Consider the following 25276-nt stretch of genomic DNA (forward strand, 5'->3'; position numbering starts at 1 on the left):
TTTATCATACTGATGGAAAGCACTTTGGTCTATTTTTATGTTGTTGTAAAGAGCTCTGTAAAGAACTTTTGATTGATTACAGGTTATTTTGCTGTGATTTTACTGGTCCGACCCACTGGAGATCAAATTGGAGTGCTGTGGCCCCTAAACTAAAATGAGTTTGACACCGGTTATCTACAGTATCTCCATTCTCTCACCGTGGTAGATGTCTTGCAGGGATCCTCCTCCACAGAATTCCATACAGATCCACAGTTTATTCGCTCTGCAGACAGAACAGGACACCTCTGAGTTAAATACTGTGTATAATATCAATATTAATAATAATAATAATAATAATACTAATAATAACAGGTAGAGGATAAACTAAAAGAGATGTCTGACCGTATGTAGCTGCCGTAGTATGCCACGATGTTGGGATGTTTGCAGCTTTTTACAATGATGATCTCCTGCTGGATGATGGAAAAGTCATCCTCTGTGGAGCCACGAGGACACAGAATATAGATATTTATATTTACAATCATGCTACACATGAACACACAGGTGAAGTGAGTTGACATGTTGGGAATATTTAGTAGCAGGTGAGTCACTCTGAGCCGTCTGGTTTGATGGAGAAAGATTACAGGCTTGCAGGAAATAACGTGTTTTCTTTCCTTTTGCTCTCTGGGTTTCTTAAAATGAATCAGCTCCTTTAGTTGGGTTTTGGTTGTTATTAGAAGTAAAGAGTCACAAGTGCCAGAAAAGTACACGTGAGTAGTAAAACTAGTAGTAAAACTAGTAGTAAAACTGGTAGTTTCTGGGAGCAGAGAGCAGGTTTCTGTTTTCATCTTGCATCAGGGTTTCCCCTTTTGGCCAACAATATTCAAAGTCAAACCCAGTCTGAGTCTTTCTGCTTCACAGAGACGACACGTGTTGCTTGTATGTTGCATGTTCGTCCATAAAAGTGAGTAATAAGCTGGACTGAAGCTGAGGTTTGTAAACGTTCTCACTGAATCTACTTCAAAGTTTCAGGAAATCTTTAAATAATCTGTCAAAATAATTTTGTAAATAGGTTTTTCACTGCACAGCTCAGAATTTCAGAGCATCAATAACTTAATTTATTGCTGCATATGCCAATAAAAAAGCCTTTAAATCCCTTGAATCCTTTGAAATGACAGAAATCCAAACTACAGGTGAGACTGAAGTAACTGAAAACTCAAATTTAGAAGCTGCACAGGTCAACTTCGGATCTCTGAAGGTCCTAAACAGGCTCTAAAATGTGAAATATTTGAATCCAGGACTCCTTAAATGGTGTCAAACGGACTGTTTTTCCAATTCCACTTCATTGAAAAAGTGTCTCTGAATTTAATTTCCAATGCTGCTCAAAGGGAATCATTAGATTTGTTGTGTTTCTCTGATTAACATACATGTAAACACCAGGAAAATAATAAACAGAAAAACAGGGGGTTATCCTCCACCATAAACTTTTATACAATGAAATGTGTGTAAATCCACCAAAAAGTGTGGTGATTTATGGTTTTAGTGGACACATACATTTGGCTGATTTATAATGACAAGAAAAAAATTGGAAAAACCTTTCAACAGTTTATTGCTGCCAGTTGTTAATTTCTGCGTCCTCCTTTGTGACACATTCGATATGTTCAAGATTTTCACTTGAATTTAAATAAAGTTCTGTAGTCTGGAACCAGATGGATCAGTGAAAAGTGACTGTTTTAAAAGGTTGTGCAACAACAAAACATGATTAAAATATCCTGTCGTGGTCTTGGTTTGTCTTGTGTCTACTTCTTATTTTATTTTGTAATTTCCAGTCCTTGTGTATCTCTTGTTGTTTTACTTCCTCCCTTTGTCTGTTTCCCTCCTCTTTTAAAAGCTGAATTTAACACTGTTTTTTGGATGTTTTGGATTCTTTCCCATTTTGTATTTGCTCTCCACCTTGTGTTCAGTAGCTTTGTTTGATTGAAATGTCCTTTAACCACAACCCGCTCGATGTCTGTCTCTGTACTTTGGTTCTTTCCTGAACACTTCCTGACACATTCCTTTTAAAAAAAAAAAAGTCAGATAATATGAAGTAAGGAGATTGTGAAACTAAAATTCAGTGCTTTAGACACTGTACTGGTCTTTTTTTGGTGATGAGGGTTGAGCTAGAAGGTTGATTTACTGGTTGATGTCCGTTTGTATCTGAAGCTGTGGTTAAGAGTTGTGGGTAGGCATTTAAAGACATAATTCTTGTGGCAGATTCTACAAGGATCTTCAAACATTTGAATGCAGCCCAAAGACAGATTCACTGTGTGTGACTGAAGAGTAGCCCTGTAGTGGGAATCGTTCCTGAAGAGCAGCCGAATGTCCTGCTGAACATAGCACAGGATATCTGGAGAATTTACAACTTCCTGTTGCCTTTGGGCTCCATCGATCGAAAGCATGTAGCTGCAAATCAGTTCTGCAGCAACTACCTCAATTATAATTCTTTAAATGATGAATTATAAAGGTGTGGTCGATCGAGAATCTTGCTCAACCACTCTGCAAAACAAACATTTGTCTTCTGTAGATGATGAATTTGTGGACAAACTGATGCAGAAAGCAAGAATTGACCTTCAAATACGAGGTAAGGAGTTCATTGAGGTCATTTAGGAGTAGAAGCAAGGCTAGTTAAGGTGTTTCAGGTATGTTCAAATGGAAGAACTTTGCCTGTAATGAACCAGGATACACTGCAGAGATCTTTTTGCTGGTTTGGAAATGCCTCAGTATCCGTCCTAAAGATTTAGAGGAGCTGAGGGAAGTCTAGATCTACTCACAACCCTGTATCTGGATAAACCAAAAATGAAAGAGTTGTTTCCATTTCTTGCACCAGAACTTAAAATCAATTAACAGAATGACTCTACATGGTCTAAGTATCGTTGCAGTGTGACTTTAATAAGCTTTAACAAAATGAATGAGTCAATGGGGCTTCTCCTTTTTGCAGTTCAGACTACTTATAGATGTTTCTGGATGACTGTGAGTGTAAAACGATGAGTGGATTTGTTATTAAATGTGGTTTTCTTGCTTCACTGGTGGAGTTCACAGCTGTATGATTTATGTTTCTGTCCAAAGGTGGGAAATAATGACTCTCCGTCTCATTTTCAATGCGTCATTCTGCTTTTACTGCACTTTAAAGCTAATAATGGAGCCATAATCAGTGTGGGAGCTGGTAATTACATTGCTTTAAAACAGGTTTGAGGTTTGAAAACACTAAAAAATGCTTAGTAATTTTGTCCAATAAAGGCAGTTTACTCTCTAAAAACAGGCCAAAGAAGTAATAGAGGCACTTCTTAAGATTTTAGCATCTTATATTGGAGAAATGTTGGAGTTTGGAGTTTCTGATGCAAAAATGTGGTAAAAAGTAAATGCAAACATCAATTTATGACCAAAAAAGTGGAAATATTCAGGTAATACTCTCACCTGGCTCCATCTTGATGACTTTAAGAGCTGCCAGCTCTCCATTCTGCTTGTTTCGTGCCTGAAAACATTAAAAAAACAAACATACTGGTTATTATTTTAAGACACCGGGGCTGAGAAAAGCTGTTTTCTTGCACACTAGCAGAGTCGCATTTGCATATTTGCTGTACAAACCAGTGGAGTGTAAGAAAACACACACGCACGTGCACACACACACACAAACACACACACGCACACGATGACCTTTACCAGTGCGAATTCAGCGGGTTGGTGGTGTCACTTCTCTTTGCTTATTTACAGCATTCATACAGAAAGTTACATTTAAGAACAGAAACCTTAAAGACATCTTCCACCTCCCATTACAGAGACATTTTTCCTGCAAAATTGTACAAAACATGTGTCCAAACATGCACATTGTACGTCCAAGTATCAAAAATAAAAGCCTGATACAAAGACGATGCAAAATAAAGCAAGAAAAATCCACTTTTTTGTCAGATATGTCAAAAAAACACAAAAAAGTGCTGTTGTTACAATTATTCAACCATAATACTGCAAGTAAGTTCATTAGAGTTTGTATATTATGATTTAAAAGACCTAAAAAGGACAAAAAAATAATAATTAAAAGAGCTTAAATGAGACAAGGTGGTGCACAGATGCTTAAAGATCCACTAAACGGTGAAAATCAACCCTTTGTATGACGGTTTTTACATGCTAGAAGACATATAAAGTGTAAAATAATCATTTAGATCTCCAGATTTTCACATTGCATCATTACTCTACTTCAGAATCAGCTTCCAGTTTCAACATATTTTCCTAAATCACTCCAATATCATCAACTGTGTTTGTGTATCGTAGAAACGACAAAGTGTCAGGTGGAGAAAGAGGTAGTGACCTTACAGAGTTATTTTTAGTTCATTGTAAAGTAGAAATGTATTATTTGGATGAAAAAAAACATCTAAATTCTTAACTTGGATGGACCAAAATGAGTTTTTAGGGGTTTAATTAACAACCAAAGAAGAATTTAGGTAATTATAGTCAAAAGACACAACAACACAGCCATAAAAAATGAAAAAAAAAAAAAACTTGTATGGCATTAAAGCTAATCCCATTGCTGCAAAAATGCTTTTATCTAAATACAGTAAGATAGGGAAGCGACAGGCACCGTTTCACTCTCTAAAAATCTCAAAATCATCCCATTGTTGAAATGTTTGTCTCTACCTAGCAAGTTTAAAGTCAACCTCGGAGAGTTTGCAGCTCGTCTGGTAACCAGCGGAAACCAAGAGTCCATCGTGGTCGTTTCCATGGTAACCAAGGGTCAGGTGTTTTGATTTCCGTCATTTGTTATTCATCGTCTCGTCCTATTTCTACTTCACAAAGGACTGAAGTGTTGACATTACTTAAAAATGTAAGATTTAAGAAACATTTTATGATTTTAACTGCATATAACTATAATTTAATTTAAGAACTGTAAGAAATTTTGGTATTTTTTCGTTCCAGCAACTTAAGAAAGGGCACTGACTAGACAGTCAAAGGTCAGCAAGTGAAAGGAACAACAAATGCCCACCGTTGAGCCAGAAAAAGCCTCTAACCACACAGATAGATTAGGAAGAAGCTGCTGTTTCAGTGGCGATGACTTCACCCACAAAGTCAGAGTTTACAGCCGACCCTCCCACAGTTCTCAGAGGAAATACCCATTCACACCCCGAAATAGAAAACAGTCATACGAGCAGGACAGGTAGTGAAACAGAAACTCACAGAGGCAGTTTTAAGAGCATCATCACACGGGAATGCTATCATAGTCAACTTAGGGGCAACAAATCAGGGTTACTGTTTAAAATAAACACCAAATAATCTCATTTATGTCCTTTATAAGTCATTTTGCAACCAAACAAAAAGAAGTTTGTCACCGGCAAACATCACAAAATGAGCAGGACGTCTCTAAATAAATGAGAGTTTGTCCTCCAACGTCAAAACTCGAATCGGAAAGTTAAAACAGCTGCAGTCGGAGAAGTTTTAACTGCTGGCGGTCGACTGTGTTGGAAGTTGAAATGGCACGGTGGAAAGTCTCATTTATGTCCTTTACGTTCATTTTGCAACCAAACAAAAAGTGGTTTGTCATCGGCAAATGTCACGAAACGGGCAGGACGTTGCTCATTAAACGACCTCCAACGTCAAAATTGTAGTCGGAAAGTTAAAACGGCGACGGAAGCTGCAGTTGGAGAAGTTTTAAACATTGGCAGTCGATTGTTGGACGTTGAAAGTGTCATTTATGCCCTCTCATTTTGCACCCAAACAAAAAGTGGTTTGTCATTGGCAAATGTCACAAAACGAGCAAGATGTTTCTAATTAAATGAGAGAGCTTGATCTCCAACATCAAAACTCAAGTCGGAAAGTTAAAACGGCGACGGAAGGAGCAGTCGGAGAAGTTTTAGATGTTGGCAGTCAACTGTTGGACGTCAAAATGGTACAGTGGAAAGTCTCATTTATGTCCTTTATACTCATTTTGCAACCAAACAAAAAGCGGTTTGTCATCGGCAAACATCATGAAACGAGAAGGACATCGCTAATTAAATGAGAGAGTTTGACCTCCAACGTCAAAACTTGAGTCAGAAAGTTAAAATGGCTGCAGTCGGAGAAGTTTTAAACGTTGGCGGACGTCGAAATGGCATGGTGGAATGCCGGGTGGTTGTGTTCGATGTGGAAGATGCTAACAAACAACTTCAGTTCACGCTGCCCCTCCACAAACTGTAGAAAAAGTTTCAGATTTTTAGATTTTATCTGCGAAGGTTTGATAAAATGGAGGTGATCAAAAAGGGTAGACAAACGGCTCTATTTTCAGCTTCACATCCACACACGAGTTGCCACGTGAAGGTTCGCTTTGTAGTCAATCTGTGTGTAGCCATCTGTTCCTTCGTCTTTTTCAAATAGAGCTTCACACAACCAAATATACTGTTATATATCAAATATCAAATAAATGAAGACTTCTTTAAACCAGAGAAACTGGCTGAACAGCATGGACAGCATCATCCCATTGGTCTCCTCGGGGATGTTACTGAGAAACAGGAAGTAGTTGGACGGATTGTCTGGTCCCCTTTGTCTCAAAGGTCTTGAGGTCGTCCATGGTTTGGTAAATGGCGTCCATCTTATCGCATATCGTTTTAGATATGGCTTTAACCCAAGCTACATCTAAAAAAATACATCAGTTTGTAAATGATATTTTACACAGAGCAGTAAGTAGAGCGCAATCCATTGGACGCAATGGAGATTTTCTTGTGTAGCCTTTATTATACACAACATTTTTGTTTTTTAGATCAAATTGTGAAAGTTTGCAGGTCAGTGAGTAAAAGCTACCTATATTCCTGTTGGTTCCTGCTTCTACAGAACATTAGCAGCTGTTGGTGCTATTTTAGATCTTTAAAAACCATAAAATCTATAATTGCTCCATAGTTTTTCTCCTTTTATTGACCTTCATCTTGGATCCATTTTTTTCGTTACTTCCTGCTGGGCCTCCTGCGGTACAAACACCAACTAAACGTGTTGATGTTGACATAAATACATCATGTATTGTTTTTATATAGAAACTGTGAGGAATCCTTTCAGTTCTGCATGAAAATTCAACATCTAACATGAACCACGTTGCTTTACCGGCTCAAATTTAAAGCTACTCTGAGCCATTTACGACCAGAAAGACATCTGAGAAACAAATCAGGCTGTTTGCAGCTAAATGTTTCATTTTCTTAACCAATCATTTGTATATTTTGCTCATATTCTGCTTGTCTTAGTAGAAATAAAGCTCTGTTTCGAATGAATTTAATTTAAATTCCTGGTTTAATGGTGTGAGCTGACGTTTTTTTTTATTTTACCAACTTAAACCAACTAAAAATGACACTCTTTCCCTTTAAACAAGCATTCTAGTTTCAGTGAAAATTAGGTTTATTAGTCTTATAGCATCATCCATCTCACTTCGTAACGTCCACAAGAGAAAAGAACACTAAGTATGATAACAAAATTGTGCTTTATGGTTGAGTAAAGTCAACAAGTAAGCTGGGAAAACTGGAAACTTCAGGTAGTTTTTGTAACATCAGTGCAAACTGTTCATCTGAGAGAATTAAAATGGTTTAAGCACATTTAACTCAAACTAGTGGTTTTGATTGTATTTTTTTTCTTTAAAACTTGGATAAACTGAATTAATTGAAGTTGGTCCAATTATTTTTCATTTTTCAGTGTGTGTGCTGCCACAAAATGTCAAGAAATGAGTTAAAAGTAAATTAAAGCTGCGAAAAGTCTGCAGATTTAGAGCTAGAACTGACCATTTCACACTAAGGAACAGTTTATTTTGGTGTAAATTTTCAAAATATCGCTTCATTTTGCAGTTTTCCACTGTAATCCCTCCACTGTGTGTCACACTTGAGGGTAGATTTGTTGGTCGACGTGCTCTGATTTATCCAAATCCTCATCGGTCAGATGGTTTCCTATGTTACTTTCATAAAGAACACTGACAACCTGCAAGAATAGATCCGTTTATTTTAGTCGCAGGATAAACAAACCTGTGAAAAACCCACATTTTACCAACTTTAGACTTCTAGATTTACTTTATTTAACATATAATCAGAGTCGGCTCCAAACAAAGTGACACTAAATGAAAGAAATCCTCCGTGTGGCTGCATTTTAGCCAAAAAGTCGAGTTTAAACTTTGCAAAAAGCAAACTAACCTCTTAACCCTTAGATGTATAAGTAGCTAAAAAATGACCCAGTGAAGTAGTTTTCTTACACTTCTTTATCACTGATAATATCATAAAAGAAGTGAAGAACAAACTTGAAGGGATGGAGAGCAACAACAGCTGGAGCAGGGGTGTCAAACATGCGGCCCACGGGCCAAAACCAGCCCTGCGGAGGGTCCAATCCGGCCCGACTTTGTAAAGTGTAAAAATTACAGAGAAGACATTAACTACAGATTGTAAACTAGTAAAACTATAAATTTTAAATAATTTCTAGACCATGACAACTTGTTTTGATCATAAAGTAAAATACTAGATTGTTCATTGTCCTTTTGTCATTTTGTGTCCCATTTTTGTAATATGCTGTCTTGTTTTTGTTGTTTTTTGTCTATTTGTCTCATGTTTTTGTCGTTGTGTTTCCTTTATGTCATTTTTTGTCTTGTTTTTGTCCATTTTTTTGTCACTTTGTAACTTTTTTGTCTAATTTTTTTCTCTTTTTTGTTTTGTTTTTCGTCGTTTGTCTAATTTTTTTTTACCATTTTGTTTCTCATTTTTGTCATTTTGTGTCACATTGTTGTAATATTTTGTCTTGTTTTTGTAGTTTTTTGTCTTGTCACTTTGCACAAAGCACTTTGAATTGTCTTGGACATGAAGGGTGCTAAACAAATAAACTTGCCTTGCCTTGCTTTGTTTGTCTTTTGTTGTTTGTCTCATGTTTTTGACATTTCGTGTTTCCTTTATATCTCACTTGTGTTCTTAGTCATTTTTTTGTCGTTTTGTTTCTTTTATTGTCATTTTTTGTCTATTTTTTGTCGTTTTTTGTTGCTTTGTAACTTCTTTGTCTAATTTTTTGTCTTTTTTGTTTCGTTTCAAGTCATTTTTCTCATTCATTTAATGCTCGTTTTGCTTCTTGTTTTTGTCGTTTTGTGTTTCCTTTTTGTCTCGCTGGTATTTTTGTCTTATTTTAGTCATTTGTGTTTTGCTCTATTCATTGTTTTGTCTTGTTTTTGTCCATTTTTTTGTCACTTAACTTTTCATCAAATTTTTTGCCTTTTTTGTTTTGTTTCGTGTCGTTTATCTCATTTTTTTGTCATTTAGTGTCTCATTCTTGGAATATTTTGTCTTATTTTTGTTGTTTTGTTGTCTTTTTTGTCTGATTTTTGTAAAAGTAAAATACTATATCGTTCAGTTCCAGATTTGACTAAATGTTTTGTGCCTTTGTAGATTCACAGTGATCTGTAAGTTGTAATGTGTAAATGATAAACTGAGGTATAATACGTTGCTGAAATTGCATTTTTTTTTCCTTCAGGTTTTTCATAATGTTTTGTAAAAAGAATGTTCATTAAATGTGAACATTCTTTCACTAAAATAAAGGAAAAATTTGGAGTTGTGGTTATTTATAGGTTATTATGCTCTGATTTTACTGGTCGCTTCAGATCAAATTGTTCTGAATGTGGCCCCTGAACTAAATTGAGTTTGACACCCACAGCTAGAGGAAAAGAGCGGAAAAATAATCAAGCAAAATGGATGTTGACATTGTATTGCAGTTCTGTGTGATATCCTTCTTTTTCAATCATTAAAATGTTCAGAAATCTGTTATAAAGTGAAAAATAAACACATTTCAAACATGAAATCTTTCTTGTGTGGAGAAAAATATAAAACAATGATACAAATGATTATTCTCAACCAAAATGACAAAATGTTATAAAAACATTGATTCTTATCTGGGTCATTTTTTACCCACTTATGGACGAGTGTAGGGCCCAATCACTGGAGCATCTAAGGGTTAAAGAGTTGGTACGATTTCTTTAAACCAAACTAAATTTGAATCAGTAGAGGCTGGAAGATGCACAGAACTTCATCTTCTGTGTTTCTGAGAAAGGTTTAGTCACATTACAGAGCAGATTAACGTCACAGCATCTTCTAAGAACATTCTTACCCAACATGTCTGGTTAAAACTGACTCTCAAAGCATCTAAACACCTTCTGGTAAGCTTTAGAGTCACACTGGTGTCCAGCACAGACAAAAGAGTCTGAAAGGTAAGAACGAAAGCAGATGGAAACTCCGTTCGCTCAGAGGTTTGACATCAGAGAGGTCAACAAGGGGAAAGACGCCCAGTAAACAAGAAGACGCAACGAAACACGAGGCGACGCGTTTCCACCTTGTTTACTAGTTTGTTCTGCTCAGACGTTTCCTATCGCTGACCTCTGAAGACACAAAAACATCAGGCTGGAGTCGATGGTTTGAAAGAATTGAAAACGAAGATGTGCTTCAATCGTGAATCATCTGACAAGCTGATATCAAAGGTTATAAAGGAAGGGTGTGAAGTTAAAGAGTTTACTGATGATTGAGGCACTTCCACACTACAAATCTTATCAAACACAGTGCAGAGTCGGTGCTTTCTCCTACCACATGACACAGATTGAACACCCCAACGAAACCACATACCCAGCTCCTAATTACCTCTATCATTAATGTATAATCTCCTAAACCAACCCTAATTCAAACCACATCCTCAAATCAACTGAAACTAAACTAAAACTCAACCTCAGCAGCAGCCTGAACCCACTGGAAACACCTCCAGCATGGACATGAGGACTGGCCTTCAGGTTTTTCTGCATCTCACCGCTTAAAGTCTACATTTTTGCAAAATTTCTGCCGGAGAAGAGAAAATATATGAATTTCACCTCTGTTTGTTACCTCCAGGACATGTTTAGTGTAGCTTAGCATGAAGAATGTGACTCTTTAGCATGGGTACAAGAAAAAAAAAACACTTTGTAGTTTAAGAATCAATTAGAAGATGCAAAACTTTGCATTTTTGCATTGGTGAACAAAAGCAAGCTGACAAAATCTACTTTAAAAAAGAGCCGTCTTTGGTTTAAAGAGTTAATTTAAAACTTTACGGCTATTCATTAATGATTTGCTTGTTGACAACACTAATATTAAAAATATACAAAAAGGCAGCATTAGAGGAGAACTAACCATAGACTTGACATAAAAAATGAATGTAACTTCCAGATCTGAAAAGTGATGTTATTGATTTAACCTGCATTCTCTTTAATAGCCAGCAGAGGGCGACTCCCGTAGTTGCAAAAAGAAGGCAGATTGCATTAAAGTCTGTGAGAAAATGAGCCTACTTCTTATTTGATTTACTGCCTTAGTAAACGTGTATGATAAATTCATGATCTAGATCCCTAGTTTTAAGTCTCCTTTAATACAACATGGTGTTTATTTTGTAAATTATGTTCCTATTTAGAAGAAAATGGACAATAAAGTAGATTATGTTTTAGGGCTCCCTCATCATTGCCCAGTTGTTACAATATAAAATATTTGTTTTATTTTACTTCTCACTTGATTTACTAGTGCAGTAAACATTTTCTTAATGAGTTTCTGGTCTCAATTGCTAGTTTTAAGTCTCCTTCAATACAACATGGTGTTTAAGTTTGTAAATTATGTTCATATTTAGGGGAAAAGAGACGATAATGTAGAGTATGTTTTAGGGCTACCTCGTCATTGACCAGCTGCTACAATATGATGTTTTGACTACTATCCATAGACTGTTTATCAAAGACAGAATGTAGCTTGTGTGACTAAACTGAAGCCAAAGCTGAAACGACTGAAACCTGCATTCTTTCTAACAGCCAGCAGGGGGAGACTGCTGTGATTCAGATTATATAGAAGTCTATGAGAAAATTAGCCTACTTTTCACTTGATTTACAACCTCAGTAAACATTTTCTTAAAGAGTTTCTAGTCTCATTTGCTAGTTTTGAGTCTCCTTCAATACACCATGGTGTTTATTTTTTAAATTTTGTTCATATTTAGGGGAAAATACATGAAAAAGAAGAGTATGTTTTAAGTCTTATGTCTTACACTCCCTTACGGATGCATACATGGACAGTTGTGGATGCCATTGCTGTAAGTTGTTTGAAATTTTACTATTTTCTAGTCTGATTGAAGGAATTAATTTCATACACGTATCTGCATATTCCATGCATGAACACTACTGCTGAGCACCTGCATTACCGCCCTTGTGGTTGCATAGGCAAAAAGTTTGAACTGCAAGTCTACAAAGAGGTGTTGAAGATGGATAACACATTTTTTTGTGAACCTTCGCATACCAACAGAAAACACAACACTGCTTGTTCATTTGTCACATCTGGTTTTAAAGAACCAAATGGTGACGGAGGAAATTCATTGCATTAAACAAACAAATAATAAACACAATGGAAGGACAGACACCATTTTGACATATGAGAATAAATAGGTCAAACATGTTCTGGGGGTTTGCCCCAGCCTCGCGTTGCATAATGACTGAATTGTGCTTCTGCAGTTTGCAGGTGGATGATGTGTTCAAACCACCGAGGCTCGTAAACAAGCTGTATCCTGTAACACTGGAAGTCAGAGCTGTGAATCGGTGCAATGCTTCACGTTCCTCTCACAGCTTTGTTCCCAATGAGCTGCTGCTTCCTGACTGAAAAGAACACTAACTGTAGTGGTTGAGCCTGCTGGAAATTCTAATAATTCCTCTTTTTATGTGCGCTTTTTCTTGCAGTGTTTACAATAATAACATGCAAACTCTGCTGCCAACTAGATGGTCCGTGATTACAAAGATATTTCTGGTTTTAAGTTCAACGTTTTGCACAAAGGACATTTCTGTTTTGTGACAACTAAAGGAAGTTCTGTTATTGATTTAGTCACGCTAAAAACAGCAGAGAAGTGAAAATGAACGTGTCTTCAACCTAAAAGAAATTTCAACCTTAGTACTTTAAATGTTTCAGATAGACTAGTTAACAACTCATGTCAAGTCGTATAAACTTGGCTGAGGCAACATAAGGTCACCTTTAAAACCAACTAACTTCTACCGATATCTAGTTGAGTTCATTTGTAATATTTAGTCGTGCAAATGTGATAGTAAAAGTTGGATCAACTAAGCAGCTTGTTGATTTAACTTCCCATTTTGAGGCAGTTAAGTTCCTTTTTCTGGAATATTTATGTTGAATTAGAATGCTTTTTTAATCATTTCGGATGAAGCTGAATTCACTGGCCAGAGGGCATTAACTGTTGAAGAAGTCTCTGTCATTGTGCCCACTGCTTGTTAAACCTCCATAATACTCTTAATTTGAACAATTTGCTTTTTTTTTTTCTCCAGATCTTCCCTGGTTGGTTGTCTGAATCTTATAAAATCAGATAAAACATGAAGCTGAACTCAATGGCCAGGGGGCATTAACCGCTACAGAAGTCTCTGTCATGGTGCCCACTGCTTGCTAAACTCCTATAATACTCTAATTTTGAACAATTTGCATTTTTTTTCTCCAAATCTTCCTTGGTTGGTTGTCAGAACCTTAAAACATGAAGTTGAATTCACTGAGGGGCATGGATGGCTACAGAAGTCTCTGTCATAGTGCCAATTTCTTGCTAAACCTCCATAAAACCCTTAAAAACATTTTTAACTGTAATTTTTTTGAACATTTTACATTTTTTCCCCAAAATTTTCCCATATTGGTTAAATAGATAAAAGTAGCCTAATAAGTAGCACAATCAATTTAAAAGGTAGTTTTTTACATGGGCAACATGGTGCAAATTGTGTCAAAAGGGTAATTTGTTCTTTTCCAACATTTAACAGGTAAATCACACTATTTTTACTATATTAAAATCAGGAAAATGACAGATATTTGCTGCTATTTTCACAGTTTTTCAGTGTTACTTTTTTTAAATCATATTTCTTTCTGACAACCTTTTAAGTTTTTTGTTGTTTTTTTTCATTTTGCTGCTGTTCATTATCAAATAAGCAAAACTTTAAATATTTGACTACCAAGTATTGCAGCACAAACACACAAATGCCAACCTGTTTGATGTTCTCTACTTCACAAATTATCTCTCTTCCTCTTTTTTGGGTTAAAGATAAATCCGCATCGACCAACATTCACGTACATTTCATTGTAATACACACACACACACACACACACACACACACACACACACACACACACACACACACACACACACACACACACACACACACACATAGAAAACCACACTGTTTCAGCAGAAACCTGACACAGTTAACTCTGCAGACGGATTCTGTTTGCTGCTCATCGTCCATCTCACTTCTTCATTTTGCGCCTGAGGTTTGCACTCAGCAGGTGCAGCTTCTACAGGCCTGAAACTCGACTTGCATTGCCTCAAACGGCAGCACAGAGTGCAGCTTGGTGGCACACAACATACCACATCAGATAAGGAGAGCCAGGCTTTTACTGTAAGTGGAGGAAGATCCTGACATGCAAGATCTGCAGGCGGATTAGTCAAGTCTGAGTCAGATCCTGAGATGCTGCGAATCAAACTCACCTAGAAAGAGTTGAAGCATCAGTAAAAACAGGCTTTTTATCAAACATTTGAAGGTTGAGTCAGCAGCAAGTAAACAAACAGTCCAAGAGACGTGACTGAAAACTGATGAAGATTAAACCGAAGACTCAAATAAACACAAACATATAAGGGAGGCGACCTCCTGACATGAAAACCTGCACAACAGATCATCTTTGTGCAGCCTGAGGAGGTTTGTTTTTATGCTAAAGGTTCCACAGAGCATCAGATTCACCTCCTACACTTCTGACATTTAGTGGAAGTTCATATCCTCTGATAAGTGGTTGGTTATTTGTTCAGGGGCATCTATGGTCACGACCTTTTGCACCGAGTGAGTCATATGTGGTCGAATCTGGAAAAGTGAGAACCTAAATGTTGTGTAGCTACAGGTGAGGCAGTGAAACAGCCAAAAAAAAAAAAAAAAAAAAAAAAAAAAAAACATTTCAGATGAAGTTGAACTCACTGACCAGAGGACATTAACAGCTACAGAAGTCTCTGTCAAGGTGCCCACTGCTTGCTAAACCCCCATGATACTCTTAAAGACATTTTGAAAACTTTACAGTTTTTTGTTCCTCCAAATCTTCTCTGATTGGTTGTCTGAACCTTATAAAATCAGAAAAACATGAAGCTGAACTCATTGGCCAGTGGGCATTAATCGCTACAGAAGTCTCTGTCATGGTGCCTCTGCTGCCCTCACTACGTTATTGTGTACGTAGCTATGCAGTGGCCTAAACCCTCTCCCATGAAGAACCTAAGACAGGAGTTGACTTTGGGTGTTTTAATGGGAGCCGTGTAAAACTGTAAAACAATACAAAGGAAATAAAAAAAACTGTTCTTAAAATACAGTTACAACAAATGGCTTAAAGAATACTACAGCAAGCATGGCTGCATAAATACAGATACAATAAATCAAATAAGTCTAAATAGACATCCTCAAAATACTCTTCTGCTGTTCTAACAATTAAACGATATTAACAAATGGTACAAATGTGATATAATCTAATAAACTTACAGATTAAGCTTCCTGCAGAGCACCGTAGAACAGACAGATCTGGCTTGAGAGACAGTTTCAAAATGGATGATTCAAACCTGACAACTTTATTAAGCACCTCAGCTTTACAAAAACAAGGCCAGTAGATGGCGCTTCACTAACTTAACCACATAAGGGCTTACCCTCTGTTTATGTGTAGGAGAGGCAGAACAGTGCCCACTACCAGCTAAACCCAATAATATTCTGGAAAACATTTTTAACTGTAATTTCTTTGAACAATTTACTTTTTCCCCCCAAAAAAATCTTCCCTAGTTGATGACCTTATGAAATCGGACAAAACATGAAGCCGAACTCACTGACCAGAGGGCATTAACCGCTACACAAGTCTCTGCCATGGTGCCCACTGCTTGCTAATACTCTGAAAAACATTTTAAACAATTTGCATTTTTTTTTTGGATGAATCTTCCCTAGTTGGTTGTCTGAACCTTATGAAATCAGATAAAACATGAAGCTGAGCCCACTGGCCAGAAGCCATTAACTGCTGCAGAAGTCTCTGTCATGGTGCCCACTGCTTGATAAAACCCCAATAATACTCTGATAAACATTTTGAACAATTTACAGTACTTTTTTTTCTCCAAATCTTCCCTTGTTTGTTGTCTGAGTCTTATGAAATCAAACAAAACATGAAGTTGAACTCATTAGCCAGAAGCCATTAACTGCTACAGAAGTCTTTGTCATAGTGCCCATTGCTGGCTAAACTCCATAATACTCTTAAAAACATTTTTGAACAATTTACAGTTATTTTTTCAACAAATCATCCCTTTTTGGTCGTCTGAACCATATTAAATCTGAAAAATCATGAAACTGAACTCACTGGCCAGTGGGCATTAACCGTTACAGAAGTCTCTGTCATGGTGCCTACTGCTTGCTAAATCCCCATAATACTCTGAAAAACATTTTTCCAACACCATCTTGTTGGTTAAATTACAGGTTATAACTTGTATAATAATAACAAAACTGTAAATTGACTTTCAGTGACTTTCAGGAGGGTTACGTTTGCCTAAACCTTATAAAATCTGAAAAAACATGAAGCTGCAGGTGGAAAGTGACTGAAGAAGAAGTGGAGGATGATAGAAAGTATTCTGGAAGCTCTTTTGTGATTGACAGTGGTGTTTTTGTGAAACTAAAAGTGGTGTTGAACGGAAACCAATCTCACGTTGACCACAGTGATGAGCTCAGAGTCACAGCTGGAGGAAAAGATGGTGAGTTTCTCAGCAAACACAAGTTTTTAGACAGAATGTTGCATATAACTCACACAAACTGAGATATTTCAGAAACAAATGGACCACTGGGAAGATAAATCCTGACAATTTTGCCTCTTGCACAACCAGGGACTTGACCTTTTTAGTTTTCTTGTCTCAACAGTGATTTCTTCTGCCTTTATCATCATTTAAAACTGTCCATGTAAGTCTAAATCCTTGCAAAGCCAACACCAGATGTTGTTAATAGAACTACAATGATTACTCCAATTAAATGTTAACTATTAAATTAATCATCAACTATTCTGATAATCCTTGAGTCATGTTTTAAGAACAACTGTCTAAATTCTCTGATTCCAGCTTCTTAAATGAGAATATTTCCTCATTTCTTTGCTCCTCTATGACAATAAACTGAATATCTTTGGTTTGTGAACAAAACAAGACACTTTTCGACATTTTCCACCATTTTCTGCCATTTTAAGCCCAAACAACTAATCAATTGCTCAAGAAAGTATTTGACACATTAGTGGATAATGGAAGTAATCAATTGCAGCCTTAGTTTTTAATGTAGGGTGGTAAATGTCAGCTAACATGCAAAACCAAGATGATGAACTACTTTGACTTGATGGAGACTCAGTAAAACCTACATGTTGGTCAACAGTGCAAACATTTACAATTTTACCAATAAAGGCTGTAAAATTGTGAGATGGCTGCGTGTTTTTGGCCTCTTCTTTGGCCTCTTTCTTTCACTTTTCACATAAAAACAGCAACAAAGTCTGAACAAGAAGTTGGAGGGATGACGGTGTTATTAAGAGAAGACTTTTAACCAGGTGAGGTAGAGTTTACGTGCAATGTGGGCCTCATTTTCTGTGCTTTTTGCTTTAGTTTTTGCTAGGAAATGACTTGATTTGGGCCAAAATGCTACCCAAGAAGCCTAACCCTAACTCTAACCCTAGGTTGCAAGGGATCGCCAATTCTACCACAAGAAAAGTGACCAAAAGAGCTATTTTTACTGCATTTTTTTGTGAAAATAACACGTTTTTTTGATGTGGCCCAATGTATTGATTCAAACTAACTAAATTCAGGGCTCTGTTAAGTGTTTAACAAAGACTTTAAAGTCTGCTATGTGGCTGTTAGAGCTCCTATTTGAAGAATAAACTAATCCTGACTAATATGGGATATGAACATGAGACTGATGGGTCATGTATTCACAGCAGCTAACCTTGAGCTAATCTGGTGTCAGTTTGCTATCGTGGAGAAACATCAAGAAGGTACCAACAATTAAGGGAATTACAACTTTAATTGTTTAGAATGTGTAATTTAAATGAATTATTTGTTAAACTAGGTCGATATTCATGTGTAATTAGTTCAAAAAATGCAATTGTGATTTTTTATCTTTAATGTTTGGGGTCTTTGTTAGCCAATACAGTTCAATATTTCTTTTTTTAAATCACATATTTCTCTCATATCCTGCAATAACAGTGAATTTTCTCTTCATTACAGGGTTACATTATCTAATCCTGTAGTATTTTGTTAATTAAAAGTGCAATTCATTCCAACACCCATCCTGTTAGCACAGTGTAGCTACATTAGCACAGACGTTCATATTGTTTGGGCGGGATATCTTTTTCACAGTTCTGCAGACATGTTAATATAATAAATTTAGTTTATTATAAAGAGCAACTTGGTTTACTGCTTCGCTCTCTCAATTTCTGTACTGAGTTTTCCCCTTTTTAACACTAAACCCCAACTCCAGACAGAAAACAAGGTGCAAAATTAATGGAACAAGTGAAAAATTATAGGATTTCAAATCAAGACTGCAGTTTGAAAGAGTAAAATTAGCAAAAGGCTGCAGTTTATACACTCTGTGGCATATCTGAGCCAAGGTTCAAAGTGTTGTCAGTGGTTTTAGATATTCATCTGGCTCTTTTTGTGCCCCACTTTTGGTAAATCACCACCACACGTTTTAAAATGTGGTAAATAATGAGTCAAAGCTCACAATATCACTCACAAAAAATGCAGGTAGATATTTTACCAAATTGTTCAGCCTTATACAATCCAAAGCTGCGGTCCTGAGCTTCAGATCGGGTCCAGCGGGCACCATCACTCCTCTACCTTAGCATTAGCATGTTAGCTCATGGCCACGCTAGCAGCAGCATTAATCCCAAACTACTGGGTCACTTAAACGCAGACTCTCAGTCTTTTTATACTGAAAGGGCAACTGCAGTGTCAACAGGATGGAGGGAAATGTCACACGAGTTGCTTGATGCAAAGATACCTGACTTCAAACTTTATCTGCACAACAAAAATGAGTCACTAAGCACTTTTTTTGAGTTTTAACTAGTGAATTTTCACACTTTGCTGCTGTGTTTTAAAAGACCGACGTTGAGTCTGCACCCTTTAAAAGGTTGCACTTTATTTTATCATTTTAATAGTAGTATCTCACCTCTTCTGTTATCTGTAAGGACACTATATATATCCATGAGGGCATAGACGTTTCCTAGGTAAAGGCTAAAGGAAGCGTTTGTAAGTGTGATAAAATGGTTGAATGGTTCTGATAACCTGGACTCACCAGATATAAAAAGACAAATCGAATGTTATGACGTGTGGCTACTTAACTTTAACTGTGTGATGCTGATTAACAGGTTTGACGAGATGCTATTTCCATTCCAGAGAGGAAACTTAAAGGAGGGGAGGCAGAAATGTTGACTGGGAACATGCCACAGTTTGTGTTTGTTTAACACTGTCGAGCAAACATGAGTATAACTTCTATCTGTGATGCGATTTGTGGATCTTCCCTGGTAAAATCAGCTTTATACACACTGAAATGTAGGGTGATTTACATGCATTTTTATGAAAATTTTGGTTAAATGATGAAACTCAAAGGCTAAAGAGACTGAAAATGCATAACTATAAACTACACGTGAAAATAAACACAAATCTGACTCATCCAGGTCAGTCGACACTCCTGTTAATCCTGTTAAGCTGCTGTTTGTGTTTAATTCCTCTGAATTTCTTTGCTTCTGCAACGTAACACACACACACACACACACACACACACACACACACACACACACACACACACACACACACACACACACACACAGTGAGAAATAAAAAACTCACTTTCTCACTACTGCTGAGCATGCAAACGTGTTGCATTTGCACACTGTTGTACTTTAACAACACGCAGCCAAACACATGTTCTTGTCTGATTCTGTCTGTGTGTGTGTGTGTGTGTGTGTGTGTGTGTGTGTGTGTGTGTCTATACATGAAGGAAGGGTAGCTATGCAGATGTCCCTCAACTGACAACACAAAACTACCAAAAAGATACGCATAATGGGAAAAATATTACCAAAAACTACCAAGATACGCAAAATGTTAAATACACAACCAGAAACTACCAAAAAGATACACAAAATGGTAAATATATGACACAAAACTACTGAAAAGATATACAAAATGTTAAATATACGACACCAAACTACCGAAAAGATACACAAAATGTCAAATATATGACACAAAACTACCAAGATACGCAAAATGTCAAATATAGACACAAAACTACCAAAAAGATACACAAAATGTTAAATATACAACACAAAACTACCAAAAAGATACGCAAAATGTCAAATATGCAACACACAATGACCCAAAAAAATACGCATAATGTTAAATATACAACAGAAAACTACCAAAAAGGCACGCAAAATGTCAAATGCACAATACAAAATGACTCAAAAACATATGCAAAATGGTAAATATATGACACATAACTACCGAAAAGGTACGCAAAATGTTAAATATATGACATAACTACTAAAAAGATATGCAAAATGTTAAATATATGAACAAAAATTAACAAGATACACACAATGTTAAATATAAGACACAAAACTACCAAAAAGATACGCAAAATGTCAAATACGCATATATTTGCACACTGTTGTACTTTAACAACATGCAGCCAAACATGTGCTCTTGACTGATTGTGTGTGTGTGTGTGTGTGTGTGTGTGCGTGCGTGCGTGCGTGCGTGTGTGTGTGTGTGTGTGTCCATACGTGAAGGAAGGGTAGCTATGCAAATGTCCCTCAACTGACCTGGTTAGAGGAACTGTGCTCAGACTACGGTTCATCTGCTTTGCATCGATTAGCGCTCGGCTCGACTCTGAGAAACCTGATTTCACCAAAGCTGGCAAAATAACCACAGAAGGGTTAAAAAAAAAAAAAAAAACGCCACAACCAAAGCTACTGTAACCAACTTTTTATAAATGGTCTCCCTTAGACACTGTGGAGAGACTGAAAGTTGCTGATATGTTACGTTTTTTCAATACAAAATCGCAAAAAAGAGCTGTTACTGCACAGAAATTGCATAAAAATTCCGTCAGTTATTAAATATTTCAGTCAAATCTGCAAATTTCAGACCCACAATCCCAGAGATAAATACCAAAAAGCCTCCTGAGCCTTTAAAAGCATGTTAGCATGGATATAATAGCATCTTAGCATGCTAGCATTAGCACTGACAGGAATCCAAACATTAGTTTCTGGGTATTTCGCATTAAAAAGTGTTGCACTAATTGATATTTTATGTCATTTTTATAATAATTAAAATTAGTTTTATGAATTTTTAGGAATTGGCACAACAGGCAAAGAAATAGTGCACTTAAGAAATATCAGTAGAAGAATAAAAATAAACCAAAAATATACATAAATTCTAGTTCAGATTGTTCAAATTCCTCTCGATTGAAATAACAATATTGCACATATCAATGATATTACACAGATTCTTTCATGATTATGTACACGTGTTTTTATTTTTCTTCTGTATGTATTTCTATTTTCTTAACTACACCACTTTACGTTTACAAAACTGATTTACACAAAAAATACACAAAATGTCAAATCTATGACACAAAACTGCCAAAAAGATATGCAAAATGTCAAATATACGATACAAAACTACCAAAAGATACTCAAAATGTTAAATATAAGACAAAAAAATGACCAAAAGACCCGCAAAATGTCAAATATACGACACAAAATGACCCAAAAAGACACAGATGGAAGATTACCCAACAACAATCTTCACTGAATCTGTTTTCGAAGACTAAACTGTGAAGTAAATGATTGTTTTCATCTCCAGACACAGTTGACTCCGTGGTCAGTTTACCTGATAAACACTCAGAAGTCTTGTTGGAGAAAACAAAAGCAGAAAACACCCGTGGAAACCCCTGCTGCTGCTAATAACTGCTACCTAATCTCTAAATTTGACCGCCCAGGACCTAATTTGATGAATTCTATCCAACTAATAGTCCAAAACGTTGCATATCTCACAGAAAAGTATCGCATATTTACATTTGAGAGGCCAGAACCAAAGAATATTTCCAAAATAAGATATTAATATCTTATATCTTAAGTACTCTTTGTACTATGGCTGCCTAGAAAACAAAAAAATTTGACACTCAATGGCTTAAAGTTGATATAAAATCATAAAACAACCTGATATTCTGACCTTCTGTGGCACTAAAGACCTCTAATGTGTCACAATCAGGAGGAAATGATGGAAGACGGCGATGCTGACTAACTGATGGATAAAATGAAGCTTTAATTCTGTGAAACGTGGAGTTCTGGAAGGTTGAGGTTCCCTTAAATGAGTGGACCAATGACTAAGCTGGTTGAAAAGGAGGGAAACTGTGCATTCAGATGATGTGAGCTCTGACTTCTTACATCACTTTTCCATTCGAGGCTGTTTCAGGTGTGAGTAGCTTGGAGGAAAGTACCAGAGAATCCTGAAGATACCGTTCACCTACACAAACTACTACATTACTACAACATCACCTGAACCTCCACACTGGGTATAATCCAAAAATAACTCCATTTACGCTCTACAACACACAAATTAGTGAAATGAAAGCAAATTCACACACCAAAATACAACTTTAGCTGTTGTTTCCTTCTGTTTGCTAATTTATTTTGCTGCATCAAGAAAAACTTCAAATAATCAGTAAATTTCCCACAGAAAAAAGCCAGGTTGCGAACTAAAATCTGTTTACGTCTATCAAGTTTCAGAGGCCGATACCTCAAAACTTCAGGAGATAAAATTATCTGCATGATTAGACAGCGCTAATGCTAAGTCCTACTGTGAAATTTTGAGTCAACACGGAGCAAAATATAAAGTTTCTTTCCAACGCGTCAAAATAGAGGCTAACAGTAGCTAACAAGGTCAGATAAACCCAACTATCTGCAGAAGTTAACAGGAGCTAATATAAGCCAATCAGAGCTAACTGAAGCTAACTGAAACTCACAGGAGCTAACAAGAGCCGACTGGAGCTAACTGGTCCGAACAGAAGCTATCAGGAGCTACAAAGAGACCACTGGTATGAAATATTAGGAGATAAACCAAATTATCTGCAGAAAACAGAAGTTAACAGGAGCTAATATAAGCCACTTAGACCTAACTGAAGCTAGCAGAAAGTCACAGGCGCTAATAAGAGCTGACTGGAGCTAACTTGGGCTAACAAAAGCTATCAAGAGCTAAAAAGAGAAAATTGGTAGGACATACTAGGAGTTAAAATGGACTATGCAGAAAACAGAAGCTAATAGGAGCTAATATAAGCCAATCAGAGTTACCTGAAAGCTAACATGAACTAACAGAAAGTCACAGGAACTAATAAGAGTCTACTGGAGCTAAATGGAGCAAAGATGAGCAAACATAAGCTAACAGGAACTATCAAGAGCCAATTGGTAGGAAGAATCAGGAGCTAAAATAAGCTATCCACAACAAACAGAAGCTAATAGGAGCTAACAATAACTACCTGAAGCTAACTATAGTCAACTGGAGTGAACAGATGCTAGAATAGATGCTGCCTGTAGCTAACAAGGGTCAAGAGAAAAGATCAGGAGCTATTATGCTATATTTGGCTATCAGGAGCTAAAATGAACTATTTGTATCAAACATAAGCTAAATGTAGCTAACACAAGCAAAACAATCTGACAAGAGTGACCTGGACCACATAGAAGCTAACAGATGCTAAAAGGAGCTAAGAAGAGAAAATTGGTAGGAAAAATCACTAGCTAAAGTGAGCTATCCACAGCAAACAGATGCTAGTAGGAGCTAACAAGAACCAGCTGAAGCTAACTGGAGCTAGCACGTGGTAAGAAAGGCCAAGTGGAGCTAACAGAAGCTGATAGGAACCAAACAAAAAGAGCTGACTGTAGCTAGCAAGTCGACTGGAAAGAAGCTAAATTGAACTATGTGGAGCAAACAGAAGCTAAATGTAGCTAACACAAGCAAAAACAACCTGACAGGAGCAAACAGAACTAAACAGAAGCTACCAGATGCTAAAAGGAGCTAAGAAGAGAAAATTTCTGTGAAAATTCAAGGGCTAAAGTGAGCTATCCACAGCAAACAGACCTTAATAGGAGCTAACAAGAACCAGCTGAAGCTAACTGGAGCTTAGAAGGGCTAAGAAAGGCCAAGTGCTAACAAGTGCAAAGAAAAGCTAAGTGGAACTAAAAGAAGCAACAAGAGGTGCTTGTACTTAGCAAGAGTCAGGTGGAAATAAATGGAACTATCTGGAGCCAACAGAAGCTAAATGTAGCTAACACAAGTAAAACAAGCTGACAGAAGTGATCTGAACCAAACAGAAGCTAACAGATGCTAAAAAAGAGCTAACAAGAGAAAATTGCTAGGAAAAATCAGGAGCTAACAGATGCTAAAAGGAGCTAAGATGAGAAAATTTCTGGGAAAAATCAGGAGCTAAAGTGAGCTATCCACAGCAAACAGACACTAATAGGAGCTAGCAAGAACCAACTGAGGGCTAAGAAAGGGCTAAGAAAGGCTAAGTGGAGCTAACAAAAGCAACAAGAGATGCTTGTACCTAGCAAGAGTCAGTTGGAAAGAGGCTAAATGGAACTGCTTAGAGGAAACTGGAGTTAACACAAGCTAATATGCGCTAACAGGAGTAAACTGGAGCAAATAGAAGCTAATAAGCACTAACAGGAGCTGTCTGTAGCTAAGTTGCCTCTATTATGTGAAATGATGTGCTTCTTATTTTTAGTATTAGTTTGTTATTAGGACGACACTGCTCAGAAATGTAGACTAACTCTGCAAAACTTTACAAAACTAAAATAGTCCAGAGAAAAGATGTATTATTATTGTCTGGTGCTGGTGTTCTGTGGTCAGAAAACAATGTTGTTTATCTGAACAACAGGCTGCAGTGTACCTAACACGTCAACCTCAGACCTCACTGACTTTTTACAGACACAGCAGGAGATACTTAATAAACACAGAAGAAGAGATATGAGCTGAAAAACAACTAATAAAATCTCACAGACCATCCTGCCCCATCTTTGAAAAGAGGATCTACAGATTCTGAACCCACCCCAGAGTTCAGGTTGGCTTCTCTTTCATTCGCAGTAAAAAAAAAAAAAGAAAAAAAAAACAACTGTCAAAAAAGCTATTGACGAGAAGACTTTCACTTCTTGTAAAACCACTTCCTCCAGCAGGATTGGCGCTG

At 36.8% G+C, this 25276-nt stretch overlaps 1 protein-coding gene across 2 annotated transcripts in view; it reads right to left on the reverse strand.

The window, feature by feature from the left end:
• LOC111587029 (mitogen-activated protein kinase kinase kinase kinase 5-like) overlaps positions 1-25276 on the reverse strand; it is a 51580-nt gene that overhangs the window by 21117 nt on the left and 5187 nt on the right. For both annotated transcript variants that reach the window (XM_055011978.1, XM_055011979.1), the window contains 3 exons: positions 3433-3490; positions 382-472; positions 198-262 (listed from right to left, as the gene is read on the reverse strand). In XM_055011978.1, coding sequence (XP_054867953.1) covers positions 198-262; positions 382-472; positions 3433-3490 — 214 coding nt within the window. The remainder of the gene's footprint in view (positions 1-197; positions 263-381; positions 473-3432; positions 3491-25276) is intronic.

Source organism: Amphiprion ocellaris, chromosome 7 (genome assembly GCF_022539595.1).
Source record: "Amphiprion ocellaris isolate individual 3 ecotype Okinawa chromosome 7, ASM2253959v1, whole genome shotgun sequence".
In the NCBI taxonomy this organism is placed as follows: Eukaryota; Metazoa; Chordata; class Actinopteri; family Pomacentridae; genus Amphiprion; species Amphiprion ocellaris.